The 18,030-nt window shown below is 36.3% G+C and overlaps 2 protein-coding genes across 4 annotated transcripts in view; both read left to right on the forward strand.

Annotated features, from left to right (window-relative positions):
- Positions 1 to 1,042: 1,042 nt before the first annotated feature.
- Positions 1,043 to 9,389, forward strand: LOC110026796 (probable receptor-like protein kinase At1g80640). 2 transcript variants are annotated; one of them, XM_020727932.1, is made up of 10 exons: positions 1,043 to 1,270; positions 1,559 to 1,729; positions 1,816 to 2,066; positions 2,157 to 2,289; positions 2,362 to 2,425; positions 2,542 to 2,638; positions 2,721 to 2,823; positions 2,887 to 3,005; positions 3,113 to 3,202; positions 9,175 to 9,389. In XM_020727932.1, the coding sequence occupies exons 1-10, from the start codon at positions 1,081 to 1,083 to the stop codon at positions 9,337 to 9,339; spliced, it is 1,383 nt and encodes a 460-aa protein (XP_020583591.1). In that variant the 5' UTR covers positions 1,043 to 1,080; the 3' UTR covers positions 9,340 to 9,389. The 2 variants fall into 2 exon arrangements, with proteins under 2 accessions (XP_020583591.1, XP_020583592.1); XM_020727933.1 differs by having other exon boundaries at positions 3,113 to 3,135; positions 9,175 to 9,278.
- A 7,090-nt stretch (positions 9,390 to 16,479) lies between these two features.
- LOC110026791 (sodium/hydrogen exchanger 6-like) overlaps positions 16,480 to 18,030 on the forward strand; it is a 95,775-nt gene continuing 94,224 nt past the window's right edge. For both annotated transcript variants that reach the window (XM_020727922.1, XM_020727923.1), the window contains exon 1: positions 16,480 to 16,829. In XM_020727922.1, coding sequence (XP_020583581.1) covers positions 16,652 to 16,829 — 178 coding nt within the window. In that variant the 5' untranslated portion in view covers positions 16,480 to 16,651. The remainder of the gene's footprint in view (positions 16,830 to 18,030) is intronic.

The following is an 18,030-nucleotide window of genomic DNA, read 5'->3' on the forward strand; positions in this document are numbered from 1 at the left end:
CTATTTTTTCATTGCAAAGTTGCAAGGAAAGTTTAGAGTAACATCTTATCCTAGTTACAACTGCTTGAAGTAAACATTGCCTAGTCTAGCATTCTGGACTGTTGGAAGAATGAAAGGAGATTAAAGCAGAAATCATTTCTTGCATTGTTGTTTGGTTTCTTTGGATGGCATGGAACAAAATTAAATATGAGGAGGTCAACTTAGCTCCCATCCAAATCAGCATCAATTGCATGTCTTACATCTACAAGATCACCAAAACTCTCAAATACAACTTTGAAAACATGCTTTTCCATTTTTTGAAAGAGGAAAAGGGACCAGTATCTGTATATCTCTTGATACAAAAGTTATACTGGAGAAAGCCTGAAAGGCCTTGGATCAAGGTAAAAATTGATGGAAGCTACAAAGATAATGCAGTTGGAATGGGAGGAGTTTTCTGGAACCATCTTGGAGACTATCTGCTTTACTTCCACTCTCTGATTATGGTAGATAATGCATTGCAGGCCGAATTACAAGCAATGGTTTGGGCTCTTAAAATGGCTTCAACTCTTGGATGGTATTATCTTCATTTGGAACTTGACTCATCTCAGGTGGTTGACATTCTAAGGGGTAAATTACACCCTCCCCGGTAAATTATTCACTGGATTAAGCAGATTAATATTCTCACTTCAAATGAATGGATGAACATCTTATGGAGCTACACCCCTAGGGAGGGGAACCAGTGTGCTAATTGGCTTGCTAAGTGGGGAGCACAATGTACTTTTTTCATTTTTAAATGTAATTCCTTCTCATGATCCTACTATTTTTATAAGGGGGATAAATATTTCCTACCTTATATTAGATGTAAACCTATTGTTCACCATTAATGCATTTACCCCGTCTTAGGGGTCTTTATGAATACACGCGCGCGCGCTCACACACACACACACGCTCGAGCGCATGCTCGGACAGACTGTTTTACTAATTAAAGAGAGAAAATGAGAATTATTGGATGGACCTGGCCCCCACTCTTTCTCATTTAGACTTCTTCCATGGTCATTAAAGTTTTTCGAATACTTTGATTGTTCCCACATATTGGAAGGCATGATGCGGCAGCCCATGCCATCTCCTTCAATCCAGCACTTCTGTTTATCTTATGTCTTGTTCACTCTTCTTCCATCTCCCACCAATGGCAGAGCACACTCTTGGCTTTCCCCTTCCCCCGCTCCACTCCTATCCCCTCTGCTTAATCCCGTTTCTGCACCTCCCGTTCTTATCGCACCTTCCCCGACAGGTAACTGATCCTCCATTTTCTTCTTCCTTTCTCTTTATGGGATTTTTTTCTCTCCCATTTCTACTTAGTTGCATCTTGGAATGTCGGCTCATTTGTGAGTTTCGGTAACTTGGTTTAAGCCTTGAGTTCCTCGCACTAAAATCTCAGCTTTTAAGTAACTTGAATGAGTTTCGTTCTATTTTGACTTATTAGAGCCTCCATGTTGCTCCTTTCTGTAGATCTCGTAAGGTTCTGTGATTGATTTATTTTTCTTAACTGCTAAAAAATTTCTCATGTTTCTGGTTGCAGCAACGAAGGTAATTGTTGTGGTTCAGCACCACCATTCGACCAGAGAACTGATCATCTCCATCTCACTCTCATCCGTTGCCGTTTTAGTTATTGCTCTATTTATCATTCTCCTCTTGGTTACTTGGCAAAGGCAGAAACTGGTTCGAAGCTTCAAAGACACTCAAAACTATGGTACTTCCAAACTTTCTCTTAGCTTGAATTTTTAAAAACAATTTTAAACATTTCATAGTGCTTCATTTAAATTACACTTCGTGTAGATTATGCTACTAAAGGTCTTCATTCGGATCCAACATTTAGCAAGCTCAATTCATTAAAGATGGTGGACAAGAAAACATTGGTTGCAAGGATCGAGTACTCATCCTTAAAGTCAGCCACCAATAATTTTGATGAGAAATATATTTTGGAAGAAGGGAGATTTGGGTGTGTTTATGAATCTTGCCTTGATGGAGTTCCTGCAGCAATAATGAAGTTAGATGGATATGGGCGGGATCAATGGAGAATATTTGATGTAAATTTATAGTAATATCTCTAAAATTTTTAATTTTTCTGTTTCTGTTAATAGTTATACTCTGAAAAAAATTACTTTTTTGCATTGCAGAATGAATTGGATTTGTTGGGAAGAATCAGACACCCAAATGTCATCTCACTTTTGGGTTATTGTGTGCATGGGGAGACCAGATTTCTAGTCTATGGCTTGCTGAACAATGGTTCTGTACAAACAATACTGCATGGTACTTTCTCTTCATTGTCTCGGAACAAAAAAAATCATGAAGCTAATTTTATGCTTTATATTTCGTTTCCAGGATCATCTCATGGATCAGCTTTAACTTGGCATTTGCGAATGAAAATTGCACTTGACACAGCAAGGTTAGGCCTCCCAATCTCTTTAATATCCTATTTTGATTTTTTTTTTTTAATTTGATTTGCTATTTGCATTATCCTATTTAATCTTATTTGTAATTTTCTAATTTGATGCAATGTAGAGGGTTAGAATATCTTCATGAGCACTGCTACCCTCCTGTGATTCATGGAGATTTGAAACCATCTAACATTCTTCTTGATTTGGACTACAATGCCAAGGTATCAGATCCTTCTACAATTGCATCTTACTGGTTTTCATCAGGAAAATATTCCTTAAAATAATTTACTACTCCGGAAACAGATTTCAGGTTTTGGCCTTGCTGTTACTGATGCTGACCAAAATAAGCGTATGGCCAAATCTTTTGGAAAGCTAGATTATGCCACTCCAGAGTATATTTTAGATGGTTAGTCATTTCATTTCTATTATTTTTACATTATCTGTAAGTTTAAAATTACATCGATTTCAGGCAAGCTTAGTGAGAAAAGTGATGTGTATGCTTTCGGAGTAGTTCTGCTGGAGCTGCTGATTGGAAGGAAGACTTTTGAAAAAATTGCAACATCTCAATGCCAATCTCTTGTGACTTGGGTACTCTTTTGTGATTATGAAATTATAATATGTGATTAGTTGTTAAAATTTGTAATTCTAAGAAATTGTTTCCTATGATATTAAATATAGCATTTTTCATGTTGCAGGCCACGCCGCTGCTGACAGACAGGTTGAAACTGCCACTTATTGTAGATCCAGTTATTAGGCATACAATGGACCTAAAACATCTATACCAAGCAAGTTTTCTCTTATGCTATTACTTCTTTCTTCTGTTCTTCTACGAGGTTTTAAGGTTTATATTATATTCATGTGGTAGCTTATAGCGGTGTCAATGACTGGAGTTTGTGGGAGCTTGATTTGTGTTTATAATTCCCTTGTTTTATTTTTTTCGAACTCGAATCATCGAAAGTTTTAAATTTTCAAACGTTTTTTCTTACAAAAATAAGCACAAATGTCCGGCCATGATTAAAGCATTAACATACAAAATAATTAATACGTGTGTGTGTGTGTGTATATATATATATATATATATTGTACATCAGAAATGTGGCTTTGCGAATCTTGAGGAGATCCAATGGATTGCACGAGAAAAGCAACAAAAGATCAAGCAAGCCAGCATCATTCCAGCCGGCCAAATTTTGGGCTGGCTAAGCATTAGTTCGCCTGAATCAAGGAGTGTCACACATCTATACCAACAAAAACTTAATCTAAACAAGGGAATTTAAAAGATAAACGGTCGTCTGGCAGGGACTCCTATATAGACTCATCGACCTAAGGTAGGTTGCCTGTCAGATTGCGGTAATGCACCATCTGTCTGATGGAACAATCTTCCAAAAAACAATGACCCTTCACAGTGAAATAGGAGATCAAGAATCGTTCAGTCGGCCGAATGACTTTTGGCCGACTGAATGAATACTAAATGATCAAGCCAAGCGATTACAAATACAAAACGGTGATAAGGGCGTATATATATATGGAACGACGCCAGCAACAATTACAAAGTCAAAATATATCTAATTTGGTTACAAATATATAAAGGTGTAGTGGCTCACAAAATAATTATAACATTCCTATTAAAGAGGTACAGTCATGTAACTTATTACCCCTTCTATGACTTATAAATAGGAGGGTCATTTCTTCAAAAAGGACTACTATATCTATTTCCAAAGGATTAGTGATATTTGTACTTCATTCCTTCTTTATCCATTTTTTTCATAATCCTCTCATCTAAGCAAAACTCTATCTCTTAGGTGTGACCTGAAAGACATTTTGAAATTAAAGAGGCAATTGGGCGAACTTGCTCTCGTTTGTCCTATGTGTTGTATGACCACTCCATCATCGGTGACCGAACAAACACTCTACATGTTTTATCATGGGATGGAAGAAATGCTACCAATCGAGCATAATCACCAAAGTCAAAGGGTTTTCATTGCAACATCTTTAGATCAAGAGAAGCTCGCTGACTGGCAAGACGCATATGGCGAAGGAGTTTCACTGACTCTAGAATTGCTGAAGATTTTTAAACAAATGCAGCACTACGGCTAGAAAAAATAAAAATAAGAACCACCCGATATAACAATAAGAATGTCCGAGAAAAGACATTCTCTACTAACAACCTAGCCCAAAATAAAACCAATCTGACAGTCTATCAGCAAGCTCGATCAGACTCGAACCGGTCCCTTCATCGTCGACCAACAAATCACCCAGAAGCTTACAAGATAAAATCCTATATGCGAAAAAGCTCGATCGAACTTGGAACGAAAATGATCTCAAGAATTTTTTTTCTTGAAAAAAATTACTTTATATCTCTATTTGAAAAGACAATCTTAATTTACTTCGAATAACTTCTTATCTTGTTTTGTTATGAAAAGAGTGATTTTGATGTTATATCCTCAGTCTCAACATAACACACGAGGAACCGAAAGATTGATGGATCTCATGTTACAACGACACTCGTAGAACTAGGTTACTTATAAAAATAGGACGAAAAAAACGTTCCTACGCTCGGTCACAACAAAATGAAAAAATGATCAAAAGATTCATGAAACGTCCTGACATTTGGTTGTAAATCTCAGGCTTGAAATTTTTTTTGTCCTGAGTCATTTCTCTGAGGTGCTCACTTGTCCCGTAGAAACAAAACTCCATGGAGTGACCAAGAGAAACCCTCTGGAGAACATACAATCAACTACCCCATGAGATGTAGATCAATTGAACATAAATTTAGGTATGCTAATATAAAACTCATGTCTGCCTAAGAATTGAAGCCCAGGCAACAACACGGTGTTCAACTCCACAAATTTTCTATCAAAGCTCAAGTTATAAAGACAGATGAATGATGAAAATAAATCGAAGTATGAATGACAAATGTCTTTGATAATAGAAGCATACACAACTAACTCAAAGTATAAAAAGAACCACAAAGAGAACCAATCCCTCTCAAAATTTGTTAGACTGAGGTTGGAATTCAAGTTCATGAAGACCTTCAGCATCTTCTTTTGTAGAGGAATCCAATGAACTTGAACCCTTTTCTTATTCCTTGGAGGTGTGGGAAGGAAGGAGACAGACTTGTAAGCCACTTCCTTGCTTCTCTGCCTACAGTCGGCCTCCTCAGCTGACTTATAAACTTCTTTTGGGTTTTCCTCTGAGTCTTCCTCAGTTAGCATCTCCTCAGCTTGCACAGTTGGAGTCGAGGGTGATTGAAGAAACTGACAGCTTGCATCTCCTTTCTGTAACAAGGGAATGAGGCCCGAAGTCACTGGTCGAAAAACCTTCAGTGTCGAGGAGCACTTAAAAGATCCCCTAGTCTCTGATTGAAAGGAAGGGAGAATTGGCTCGTCCCTTAAACCAATAAATCCAGTGTAGCAAGTTTTTGTTAGATTAAAATCAATTTACCAGTAACTTTATTTTGAATAACTATCGAAGTTTCGTAGACTGAGTGAATAAAGTTTGAATCTAGAACATGGCCCCTTACGGACCGCCTTCCTTTGTTTCCTTGTCTATTCCTCTTATAGGAGAGCCAACTGCTCTCTTCTTCTTCCTTGTCTCCTTCTTTGAGAGTCGGGCGAGCTTATGTTGTAACCTCTTCTCTTTTGCCTCATCAGAGGTGGCTTACAGCTCTGGTGTCATTGGGTTGTACTCACTCAGGTTTAGCACCCAACTCACAGTCATAGGATTGGTATATGAACCATCGATAGTTGCTTATTAAGCATGACTGAATCTAGCGACTTAAGTCAAGGAGAAACCCTTTTCTTCTTCTTTTAAGGGCCACCAATAACTTTGGTTGAGATTCCCCAGTCATCACAACTACCTCTTGAGAACCGTAACGTATAGTCCTTTATCTTGTTTTCCAAGTCGATCAGGTGAAACTTCTAACGGGTGCGAAAGACAACATAATGGTCTTGTTCAACCCTTTAGGGAAACATATTGGAGAATAACTCCATGGACCATGAGACCTCCTTCTCGTGCAAATAAATCACATAAGCCATCACTGTTGTGATAGAGTTCAACTTAAATAGGGCTGGTATGACTCCATAGTGGAAGAAGATCAGCCAGAGCTCTATACATGGTGGTAGTCGAAGCCCACAACAAAATTGATCCTGATAAAAGAGCAGGTCATCGCCTAAGTAGTCAGTGGCACAAACTTCTACATCCACTCAATCGAGAATGAAACTTGTGTTTTGCACACGTGTCGTCCAACAATGCAATATCAAATTCTATCAAGATCGATTTTTTGGTCAACCTCAGTGAACTAGACATTTGAGGATAATATTTCTGAGCCATTGAGCTCTAAAAGATCGACCGAGGGAATGAAAAATCAAATGTTTTTACTGAGTCATCGCTCAACCATATATAGATGGTACGCAAGGAAGTTGAAATGCCTCAAAACTAAACATTGATCTTCGAAAATACCTCACATCAGTGCGAGAACTGTGAACACATAATGTTTAATCTTTTTTTAAATTGGGCAAAAGTTAAAAGTTTTATTTATAATAAAAATTATTTTACAAGAGGGTCATCAGCAGTATTGGGCAAAACTAGACCTCCACTCATCAAACTCACATACAATGAACGTCCACCAAATTTATATTTTTCTATCTTCTCCTCTTCTGCCCGGACACGGGAAATCGAGCTAGTTGCCCATAATTCTTCCAATTTTTATCAAAGACTTGCCAACTTGACCAGGAGAGTCTATATATCAACATAGAGGGCCATCAACTCCATTCGTATGTTTGAAATAACAACCTCTCTCTGAAGGCACGTCTTCCTCTCAGGATCAGCCAAAAAAGGCGGTGGGATGGACGCCACTTCAATCGAGGCAGGAGCTGAAGGACCAACGGGCACCTCCAGTTGGGGAAGTTGCATGACCCTTGTGGGCAAGGTGTCAATGATTTCCACCGTCTCGTCTGCAACATTAGAGTCTGGCCCATTAGAATAGACTAGACAACCGAACAAAAGAAAATTCAAGTTACCAATCATTCATTCCATCTCTGACGTATTAAGACTTTCATTAATGAGTGGTGGAGCATCACTCTGGACAACCTCTCAGATTGAAGGCTGAGGCAGGGCACCTTCCAAAGGTGGGGCATTACCTTAGGCAGCCTTTCAGACTGAAGGCTAAGGCAAGGCAGCTTCCAATGGCTGGGCATCACTTTGGATAGCCTTTCTGGTGAAAGACTAAGTTAGGACACCTATCGGTAATGGAGCTTGCATAGTCATTTCCACTTGCCCATGCTCCTAGGGTAGCTGCTGAGTCGAATGTTGACTAATTGGTTCTGGAGCCAGAACAGGCACATTAGCAATGCACACTCCCATCTGGCTCCTCATCTATTTCTTTGCTACCTGCAGCTTCACCAACTTGGACCTCTAAGGCCTAGTTCCTTCAGCCGGTCCTTTGGCACCACTCATTTTCCTCTCATCTCCTGGCCTCTTCTTGGTTGGCTTGCCCTTTTCATCGGTTTTCTTCTTTAGGACAGAGCAATATCTAGTTGGTTTCCTCCTCTTCTCACCCCAAGAAGGGCGGATCTTTGAAGTGGGAAGCACGAAGGTCTTCATCAGTGCTTCCTTACTCACAAGCTTCTTAGCACCCAACATCCTTGTCCTTTTTTATAAATGATTTAATGGCAAGATAATTTCATAAGTGAAGAAGGAATGCGCTGGCCACACTCTATTTATAGGAAAAAATGACATGGAAATCCATGGAGTACAATTATTAGCACCACTTATTATTTTATTATTTAAATCTCTTTTTCTTATGACAGTTGTCACTTTCGAAAAAGTAAGAGAATCGGGGAACTAATTATTATATCAGAAATGTGACTACATGAATCTCGAGGAGAACCAACAAATTGCACAAAGAAAGAAGCAATAGATCGAACAATCCAACGTCATTCCAGTCGACTGAATTTGGGTCTACCAAATGTTAGTCCAATGCAACCAAGGAGTTACGCACCTATACCAATAATAACTTAACTAACACAAGCATGTTCGCAAGATCAATAGTCGTCTAGCAGTGACTCCTATATAGTCACATTAGCTGAATGTAAGCAGCCTGTCTTATTACGCTAGTGCACTCTCTGTTTGATGGAATAAGCCTTCCTCGGACAATGAGTTTTTACAATGAATCTTCTCGAATAAGGAGATCAAAGATCGTTTAGTAGATCAAATGACTTTTCGCTGACCGAATGACTACCAAATGACTAAGCCAACCAATTACACATATGAAACGATGTCAATGGTAGTTACATATATGAAACATCGCCAGCAGCGGTGACAAGGTCAAAACATGTCTGATTCGGTTAAAAATATGTAAACATGTAATGACTCATAAATGAGTGTAATGTTTCCGTTAAATGAGGGACAATCATATAATTTATTTGACCGCTTCTATGATTTATAGATAGAATGGTCATTTTTATAGAAAAAACTACGAGATTTATTCCTAGAAAATTACTGTTATTAATTACTTTTTTTTTTCCCCTCATCTGGCTAACGCTCAATCTCTTGGGGGTGATATACTGTTTTTATATGAACAATTAGTGATTTTAACTTAGTCGAATAAATGTTTGTTTGTGCATTGCTTTTTTATTCCCCCCCTTTAAAATTCGAAATAAATATTTGTGTTTAAATGCATCCGGCTAACAAAATTCATTGATTTCCAACTCGAAGCATTTGAAGAAGCCCTCACCATCATCTTGATGGCATTGTTTAGGTTGCTGCTGTAGCTGTGCTGTGTGTCCAACCTGATCCAAGCTACCGGCCTCTGATTACTGATGTGTTCCACTCTCTAATACCACTGGTGCCAGTTGAGCTTGGAGGCACACTTCGGCTTTCCGACAGGCTGCCCAACCCAAACCAAATATCCTATGCATATTAATTATAAAAGCTTTGTTCAAACTTAACAAATTTTTAATGAAAATTCTGGTTTATTTCTACATCAAATTTGATTTTGTAGGTATTTTGTTTAGTGCTGTGCTAGTTTAATAGAGGTTTTATTTTACTGGGTAGGATTTCAAAATGTTTTTAAATGAATGGAACGTTTGAAAAAGAAAAAATAAGAAACAGCATAATCTGTATTTAGATGTCAATTATGTCTAATTATTATTATTATTAGTATTATTATTATTATTATTTTATAGAATCCTGTGAAATTATTATGACTCTATTATACGAGTCTCCAGCCGCTACTAATGTGTATAAAAATTCGAGTATTACTTCCTTAAGGCCAACTGTGTTAGAGGGAATTCAAACCTTCAATCCGAGGGATCTAAGACCATTGATGCCTATGAGGCGCCTACATATATATATATATATATATACTACTTCCTTAAGGCCAACTGTGTTAGAGGGAATTCAAACTTTCGATCCGAGGGATCTAAGACCATTGTTGCCTATGAGGCGCATATATATATATATATATATATATATAGGTGCACACAACTTTAACTCCGAGTGAAATTATTTTTCTATGGAGTGTTAAACAATTTTCAAAGTTAAAATTGATATTTATATATATACCAATTATGGGCAAATTTTTTTTAAAAAAATTCTCAATTATAATGCAGAATGTAGAATGGTGATTTAAGTGGCAAATGATAATAAAAATGATATTTAAATAAATTATTATTAAATTGATTATAAAGATTATTATTTAAAGTCTTAATATTTTTAATCATAAGAATATAAAATGATAGTTTTGTAATGTATACTTGAGTGGAAAATTGATTAAAATAAAAATCATATTTAAATTAAATTTTAAAAATATGTACATATTTAAGTTTAATTTATTATAAATAATATATTAAGTGCTCATATTAAATTTTGATATGAGATGTTGATTTTTAAAAATAGTTTATGGTTTAGAGAGTGTGTTAAATGCCTTAATTTTCTTTTATATAAATGTTTATCCATTTCTCTCATACATATGAGCGAGAAGAGAAAATGATAATAATAACAAAAGTAAAGATAATGAAGAAGTTATTGATAAAGATATGGTCCAATATAATAGTACATCTAAAAAAAACTACAAAAACAGTGAAACATATATATCGCACTACCGCCAAAAATGTTATCATGGTGTGTAAAAATATGGTGGTCATCAGGCTCGCTCTTGTTGGTGATACTACTGTTGGTCATATAATTGCTCTGGTCATCCTCTTATCTTAATGTAGATGATACGTCCACAGGATAAGACGTAAATTGTCTATGATCACGTCTAAAATCTGTAACATAATCCCATAACTACGGATCCTATGAAGGTTTGTCAGATTCTGCATCTAGAACTTCTGCCATAAAGAGAGTGTCTCGTATGAAGGATCTGCTCTAGTATATACTATCGGAGTGTACTCGTATGAAGACCAAGTCTGGTGAGCATGAGGTGGTGGGACTATGAATGTAGATTGGTCAACGGTGAAACACCAACGTGCTCCCCTCATCATTGTTATCTCTCGATATCATTTGAGATATGTAGGTTGATCGTCACGTGAGGCTACAAACATGTTCCACCTTATTAGCCTTTTGTTTGAGACTCTCATTACCAGAGCCCAAAAATGGAGATAAATACCCCTCTATCTTTGCAATAATCATGCTACAGAAAAGATTCAATATATGCATATTTTTGAACATTTAAAATGGAGTATATAAATTTTTATTTATTAGAGATTTAGTACACACTAGTGCTCATGAACCACCTCATGTGCACAACGACAGGTTGATCCTGATCTACGCTTCCACAATAATGGGCAACAACATATGCCTCTTTATCATCTCATATATATTTGTACCGTTGATGATAGTCATCCCAGTCTACCCAGCTCTTCTAACGTCCATCAATCCCTTAAAAATTAGACTCCATAGCCTGAATATCCACCCTGGGTAGTCTTCTAAACTATCATGTCACCCTCTCCGATAGCTGCCACTTTTTCTAAGACCAGAAAATCAATGGCACACTAGCCTTCCAAACATCTGATGAATAGGTGCATAAATTTGCAAATAGAAGCATAATATCATCTCATTATGGTTGTCATATCATCTTCAATTAGCAAAAATGATTAGATTGTCAATGTAAATAAAATTTTCTCACATAAAAGGATGTTATAAAATTTCAATACTTGGAGAGCAAGTGTCCATAGAACTCATCATGGTATACTCGAATAAGACGCGGTTGCTGCTCTCGTACGCATGGCTTGTTCCACCTATAAAATTCAAGGATAAGTATACTTTCATTGGTAATAATAAATGTTTAATGCTCCTCCCATAGATCTCTAAAGGGAAATGAACTCATATTGTGGTTTTGTCAACATGATATATCTTTCAAGGCAACAATTGTAACAAATGCAAATAACCTAGCATATTCACCTAGTGGAGCTTTGTATTATGTGTGAGCTCCTTGTACAAATTTCTCAGTATTGTTGATCCAATATACTAGGAGAAAAATGACAGATACTTGCAATTGGTAAATACTGTAAATGAATATTTGATACAAACATGTCGGAAAAAAGAAAGAGGTATATCATGAAGTGTATGTAAGCCCATACATTCCTCTGAAAGGTATATCATCAAAATCTTCATAAGTCTCTATTTTCATTACTTTCTCTTTTTTATTTTAGAAGAGTTGTCAGTTTGTCTATTACCATATACTTATATTTTCTGAATAAATCTCTCTTCTAAATCATATGAATGATTGGGAGAAGGGAGGAACCGGAAAAGAAGACATATGACAAAGAAGACAAATAAGAGAAGGAACGTGGAGAGTTTGTAGAAGAGTTGTCAGTTTGTCTATTACCATATACTTCCATTTTCTGAATAAATCTCTCTTCTGAATCATATGAATGATTGGGAGAAGGGAGGAACTGAAAAAGAAGACATACGACAAAGAGGACAAATAAGAGAAGGAACGTGGAAGGTTTAAGGAACCGGAAAAGAAGACATATGACAAAGAAGACAAATAAGAGAAGGAACGTGGAGAGTTTGCGTTCGATAAACCTCGTAAGGATAGGTCAAACATGTTTGCCCAAATAAGATCGAGCAAAGGCGTCTTGGACCAGTATCCACGAAAGAATACATGCATAAACTGCCCACAGCCAAAGAGTTAAATGTATGTGCTTGTTTTGGGGTCAAGATCACTCACAATGGAACATATTCCACTTGGTTAATTACATCGCTCCAAATATTGTACAACGACACACCTCAATGTGATGTAACAACACACCCCACATATGATGCAACGAAACCTTCTAAAGATAGTTTAACAATGCACCCTGAAGATGATGAATTTCTTTGGACTCCTAGTGCTTTCTCTTTATAACCCACCACTATGGCCTACATGACCAACTATGACTTACATGACCCACATCTCATGCAGCTTGCCTCTGCGGCCTACGAATTTTATCGCAACTCACCACTATGGCATGTAACCAACTATGCCCTACATGATCCACAGCTGCAACACCTGATACCGGCTTCTACGACCGATGGATGTTATCATAACTCACCATTGTGATCTATGTGACCAACTATGACCTATATGACTCACAAACCTCGTAGCTTCCTATTATGACATTTATAGCCAACAAATGATCCTGAAATAATCATCTGCAACCCGCATGACTCATGATTCCATGAATTTCAGCTACAACCTGCACAACAAGATGGTGTTACAAACACGAACTTCTATCCCCATAACAATTGACTGCTGCCCTTGCATCCAACTATTACTGAGTACTACATTCATTATTGCTAGAATATGACTATTATCGTTGAACTTTAGTCATACAATTATAATGATTAACTTTATAACTCTATATTCCTTAATTCAACAAAAGAATACTCACCATTCATAGTAAATTGTTTCAACTAAGCTAGTCCTGGTGGTTTTTCCCATTTATAGGGTTATTCACGTAAAAAGTCGAGTTGTCTCCTCCTACTTAATTTTGTTATATTATTTAAGTGTCCGATTAGAGTATCATACAACACTAAAACACTAAATAATTACTATAAAGCTGCAGACTTTCCAACACGCAACATGAATATTTTACATACATTCCCACACAATTCATATATATGTATAATTCTGACACCTAAAGTTCATATTTACATTTATAACACTTTAATGCCATAAACTTATGCATGAAAATTCATGTTTTATTTTTAAAAGGGTAATGATACTAATATTTTTTTTGTTATGTTAAAAAGTTTAGTGTTTTACATGTAAATATAAAATGTTAGGTGTTATATATGTGAATATATAAGGATTGTATGGTAGGTATGTAAATTCCCCTTATAATAATCATGAGAAGTCATACATTTATTTTAAAAATTGTTAGAATTATACATATTCAATATTATTGTAATTTGGCATTAAAATAATTAATTTATGAAAAATGAAGTTGAAACCTAAAGTGATCATATGATGTTCCTATGAGTTATTCATTACTAAACTTTATTTAATTAATTAAATTAGGGCTATTGAAAGTGGAATAAATGCATTTTGTACATAAAATAGATCAAACATTCAATCTGATACATGCAATATATTGAATTTAACATATTAACAACCTCTAAAAATACTTGTAGCATTCGATTGATCATTCTAAAAGTTGTGTATCAAAATGAAAAAAAAATCATATTTTAGAACTTTTTTTTTAAATTTTAAGGATGACTTTTTATTTTAACAAACCCAATATGTCTCCAATATGCGCATCTACAAATTCTTAAAATTTATAATTGAGAATTTTAATTATGATCTTTACTTTGAGCTCTTATTGTTGCCTCTTTCATAATTTCCTTCTTCATCCCTAATTAACTTCTTGTGATTGTTTTACTATTATCACATTGTGTGACATCTAAAAATAGGTGTTGATTGTTGATGACGGAAAGATGCTATGTTTTGATAAGCATTGAATGACAATTGTATTAGAACATTAGACGTCTGAGACATGTTGGTCTTCTCATTTATTCTCGAACGACCAATAAGGCAAGCATTGAACATCAAAGGCTTGAAGATGATAAATATTGATTGACAGAAGAAATAGTTAACTCTGAAATTCAAATATTATTTTGAGAGGAGATATTAACAAGTAGAATATGAGTGTTAGATGTTTATTGTTGATAGATATCAAATATTAGTAGATGGTCATTTATAAAAAAATAAACCTTTGATGATTATATGTGCTCCACTTAATCGTTCTCTTCCTAAAGTTGGAGACAAAGAAGACACAGATCAAATCTTGATTACTGACAAATGTGAAAAGTTGGCTCTTTGATATATGTTAGGCGATATTTGTTGAAGAATGCTGAAGGACAGATGGGCGGGAGATGTTGGATGCTTTAAATCATTCATTATTATCATATAATGAAACATCAGATGATTAAGAAGGCATGTGTTAAAGGTTTGATATTCGATTGACTTCAAGTGATGGTGAGCATGAGTATTGGGTGTTGATGACTAAAACTATAGAATTATCCAAATCCAGAAGTTCTTTTTGCCAAATTTTTCTTCAGGTTCCCCACTTCGAATGTGTGGGAGAATGACTTGTATGTTGATTTTTGGAGGTGATCATTCTCAACAAAATAAGGAGACTTTATAGGCAATTGAAGTTGATTTTCAAAATTATTTGTGTTTTTTTTTTTTGGATATTTTAGTGTTTTAAATGTATTATAATTGGGTAATTTTATGCTCTTAGACTTTTCATGTCACAACACTCATTTTGACTATATGAATGAAAATTTAAGGATCTTCAATTTTATGATAATCTCATAAATTTTTAATTATACTTTTAAGCATTTGATTCATGTCCATTTTGCTTGGATTATAATGCTCATGATATTGCTAGGTTTATCCCACCAAGACACTCATTTAACCTGTACGACTTTCCTTTAAAATTGAGTTCAATCATCTCAAATGTGATTCATCGAGTTTGTTATTCGAATACTCCAATGATATATGATTCAAAAATTCAGTTCTTGATCGATGATTGACAAAATGAAAATTCAAATGATATAAATCAATGGGAAATCAATAAGTAATAGAGAATAGATATTGATAGTTTTTTTCTAATATAGCGATTTAACACTATTATTATTAAAAAGTGGGTTTTACATGTGGAGGTCTCCAAACTGTGTAATTTATAACTAAAAGCCCCAAAGCATTTTTGTTACGCCTGAAGGACTCCATCACGACTCCATGCCGATGGATCAATACCAGCTATGTAGAAAACACCGACCATTGACACAACAATGAGGCTGGAGACATGAGGAAATCTTCCATGAACCCTGCATTCGTCTTCCTCCCCGTCCCCATCTAGTACTTGAAGGTAGAAGCCGACATTGAAGCAGGGGAGCGTGGTGGCCAGCCCAATGGCTGCCTCTTGGTCAAGACACCGCTGGTGGTGCAGTCGTCTTCCTCCCCGTCCCCATCTAGTACTTGAAGGTTGAAGCCGAAACCTTCTTCGCACCATAACAACTGGTGTCACTCTACCTACATTCAGTCAGAAGCGAAAAAATTTTCCAGCAAACAAATCGAAGCTTCTCTAGTTCATCCTCTTTCATTTTTGCAAATCCTCTCATTGCCAGCAACCAAATTCGATTGGTAATGCGAATCACAATCCACCTTAAAGCCATCAAAATCCTCCTGTGTCGAAGAACAAAGGTTCACTCTAACCGCTTCTATTACAACTCCTAATTTGTTCATTTCAACCCTATCTTCGTCATCTAAATCCTCCCGAATCTATATTTTCAGCTTTCTTCGTCTCTGCCGATGGATATGGTGATCCATCGACGAATCAAAATTATGGTGTGGATTGCACGGAATAGAGTGTTGCAGAGAAATACATAGTTTTGATGTCCTTCAGGCATAGATTAAATATTTTGAGACCTTTAGCTATAAATTGTATAGTTGGGTACTTCATATGTTAAATTCCTTATTAAAAATTAGTTATACTAAAAAATCCATTAAAAAACTTCACCCGGGTCCATTCGCAGCAAGCCAACCGTCATTTAGTTGCGGCGGATGATGAAAGATCGGAACTTTTAAATGTTACACCTCTAAAAGCCCTTGGAAGAACTCGAGTGGGAACAAGGACGAGACGAGCTAACCGGAGACGCTTCGTACTGTAGACGAGGGAGGGGGGTATCGCAACGATTCTCCGTTGGCGAAGAAGGAACGCAGGTCGGTAGCGCCAGTACCGAAGATGCCGGATATCATCGAAACGGCGCAGCCGGCGGGATCGCCTGGGAAGGAGCAGCAGGCGGCAGGTGTTGGTATTCTGCTTCAGATCTCGATGCTTGTGCTGTCCTTCGTTCTTGGCCACGTCCTCCGTCGACACAAGTTCTACTACCTCCCTGAGGCTAGCGCCTCCCTCTTAATCGGTAACTGAGCCCCTTTCCCCTTTCTCTCTGCCGTTCTCCGGTAGTTTTTTTCCTATTCGCAACATTCCATTGTTTGATACTAGGCTATTTAGTGGATATCTAAGCAGCTTGGAATGTTTGAAGACTACTAGAATGTAATAACCTTCCTCGTGTTCGTCATTATGGTTGAACTTGTTGGCTTCGTTTCTAAATGTTGCATTTGAGTGTTATGTTGCACCGTTTTCCAGTGAGCTATTTGATGACCTTTTGCTTCTGATAACTTCAATTTTTTTCTATATATGCAGAATTTTAGATATGTGGATAACGGCTTTGAGCGTTGAAGTTGCCATTCAGCTGCTATGAAGCTAAGGGATCCCTAATTTTGAGCCATGCGCTTATTGTCATATTACTGAATGAAGAGATCTAATTAAAAGGAATAGTAATGGATCGGCCATGTTTCTATTTGTTTGCACTGATTCATGGGGTGGTTAGGGCTTAAGTGTATGGGCTCAGTACACGCCCATTCTAAAGCCCTGCAACATTTTTACTTGGATTTTTTATTTTAAAGATATATTAGGAAAATTTCTCTAGGCCTTTCATTAACCAGCACTTGAGGGAGCAATTATTGGAGTTTTAAACAGGCCCCAAAATAAGCACTATGCAATTAAGGCCTAATTTAGGATTGAACTTTAGTTGTTATGGCCACTGAGCTAGTCATATAACACTGTTTTTCATCTAAACAGCCCAATGCGATACTAATTGGAGAAAATTCAGCATAAAAAGGATGCTTGTGGATTTTGATGAGTGTTCCAATGAAAGCATTCATTCTCCTGTTTTGTATTATCTTTTTAACCAAAAACTTGTTGAAACTCAAATTAATCTATCACATTGGCTAGTAAAACTAATGTCTAAATTTTTGTTTAAAATAGTTTTTTGATTATTTTTTTTGGAAAGTGGAGTTATAATTTATTTGATTACGTTCATGTCCTTACTTCTTAACTTATAATTAGAGAACATGACAATTCATCAAGAATTGGAGAGTAAAAACTCAATTCCCTGGTATGACATACTGGGAATATAATCATTTAACGTTCACGAAATTAGAAATGCAGAAATTTTTTTTTCTTATTTCTTTGGCTTTTGTTTGATAAATGTAGTTCTATCTTGACAACTTTATCAAGAAGCTTAAGTTTCGCTCTGACAATTTAAAGGAGAAAATTTA

The sequence above is a fragment of the Phalaenopsis equestris genome, unplaced genomic scaffold, assembly GCF_001263595.1.
Source record: "Phalaenopsis equestris unplaced genomic scaffold, ASM126359v1 Scaffold000401, whole genome shotgun sequence".
Taxonomy (NCBI): Eukaryota; Viridiplantae; Streptophyta; class Magnoliopsida; order Asparagales; family Orchidaceae; genus Phalaenopsis; species Phalaenopsis equestris.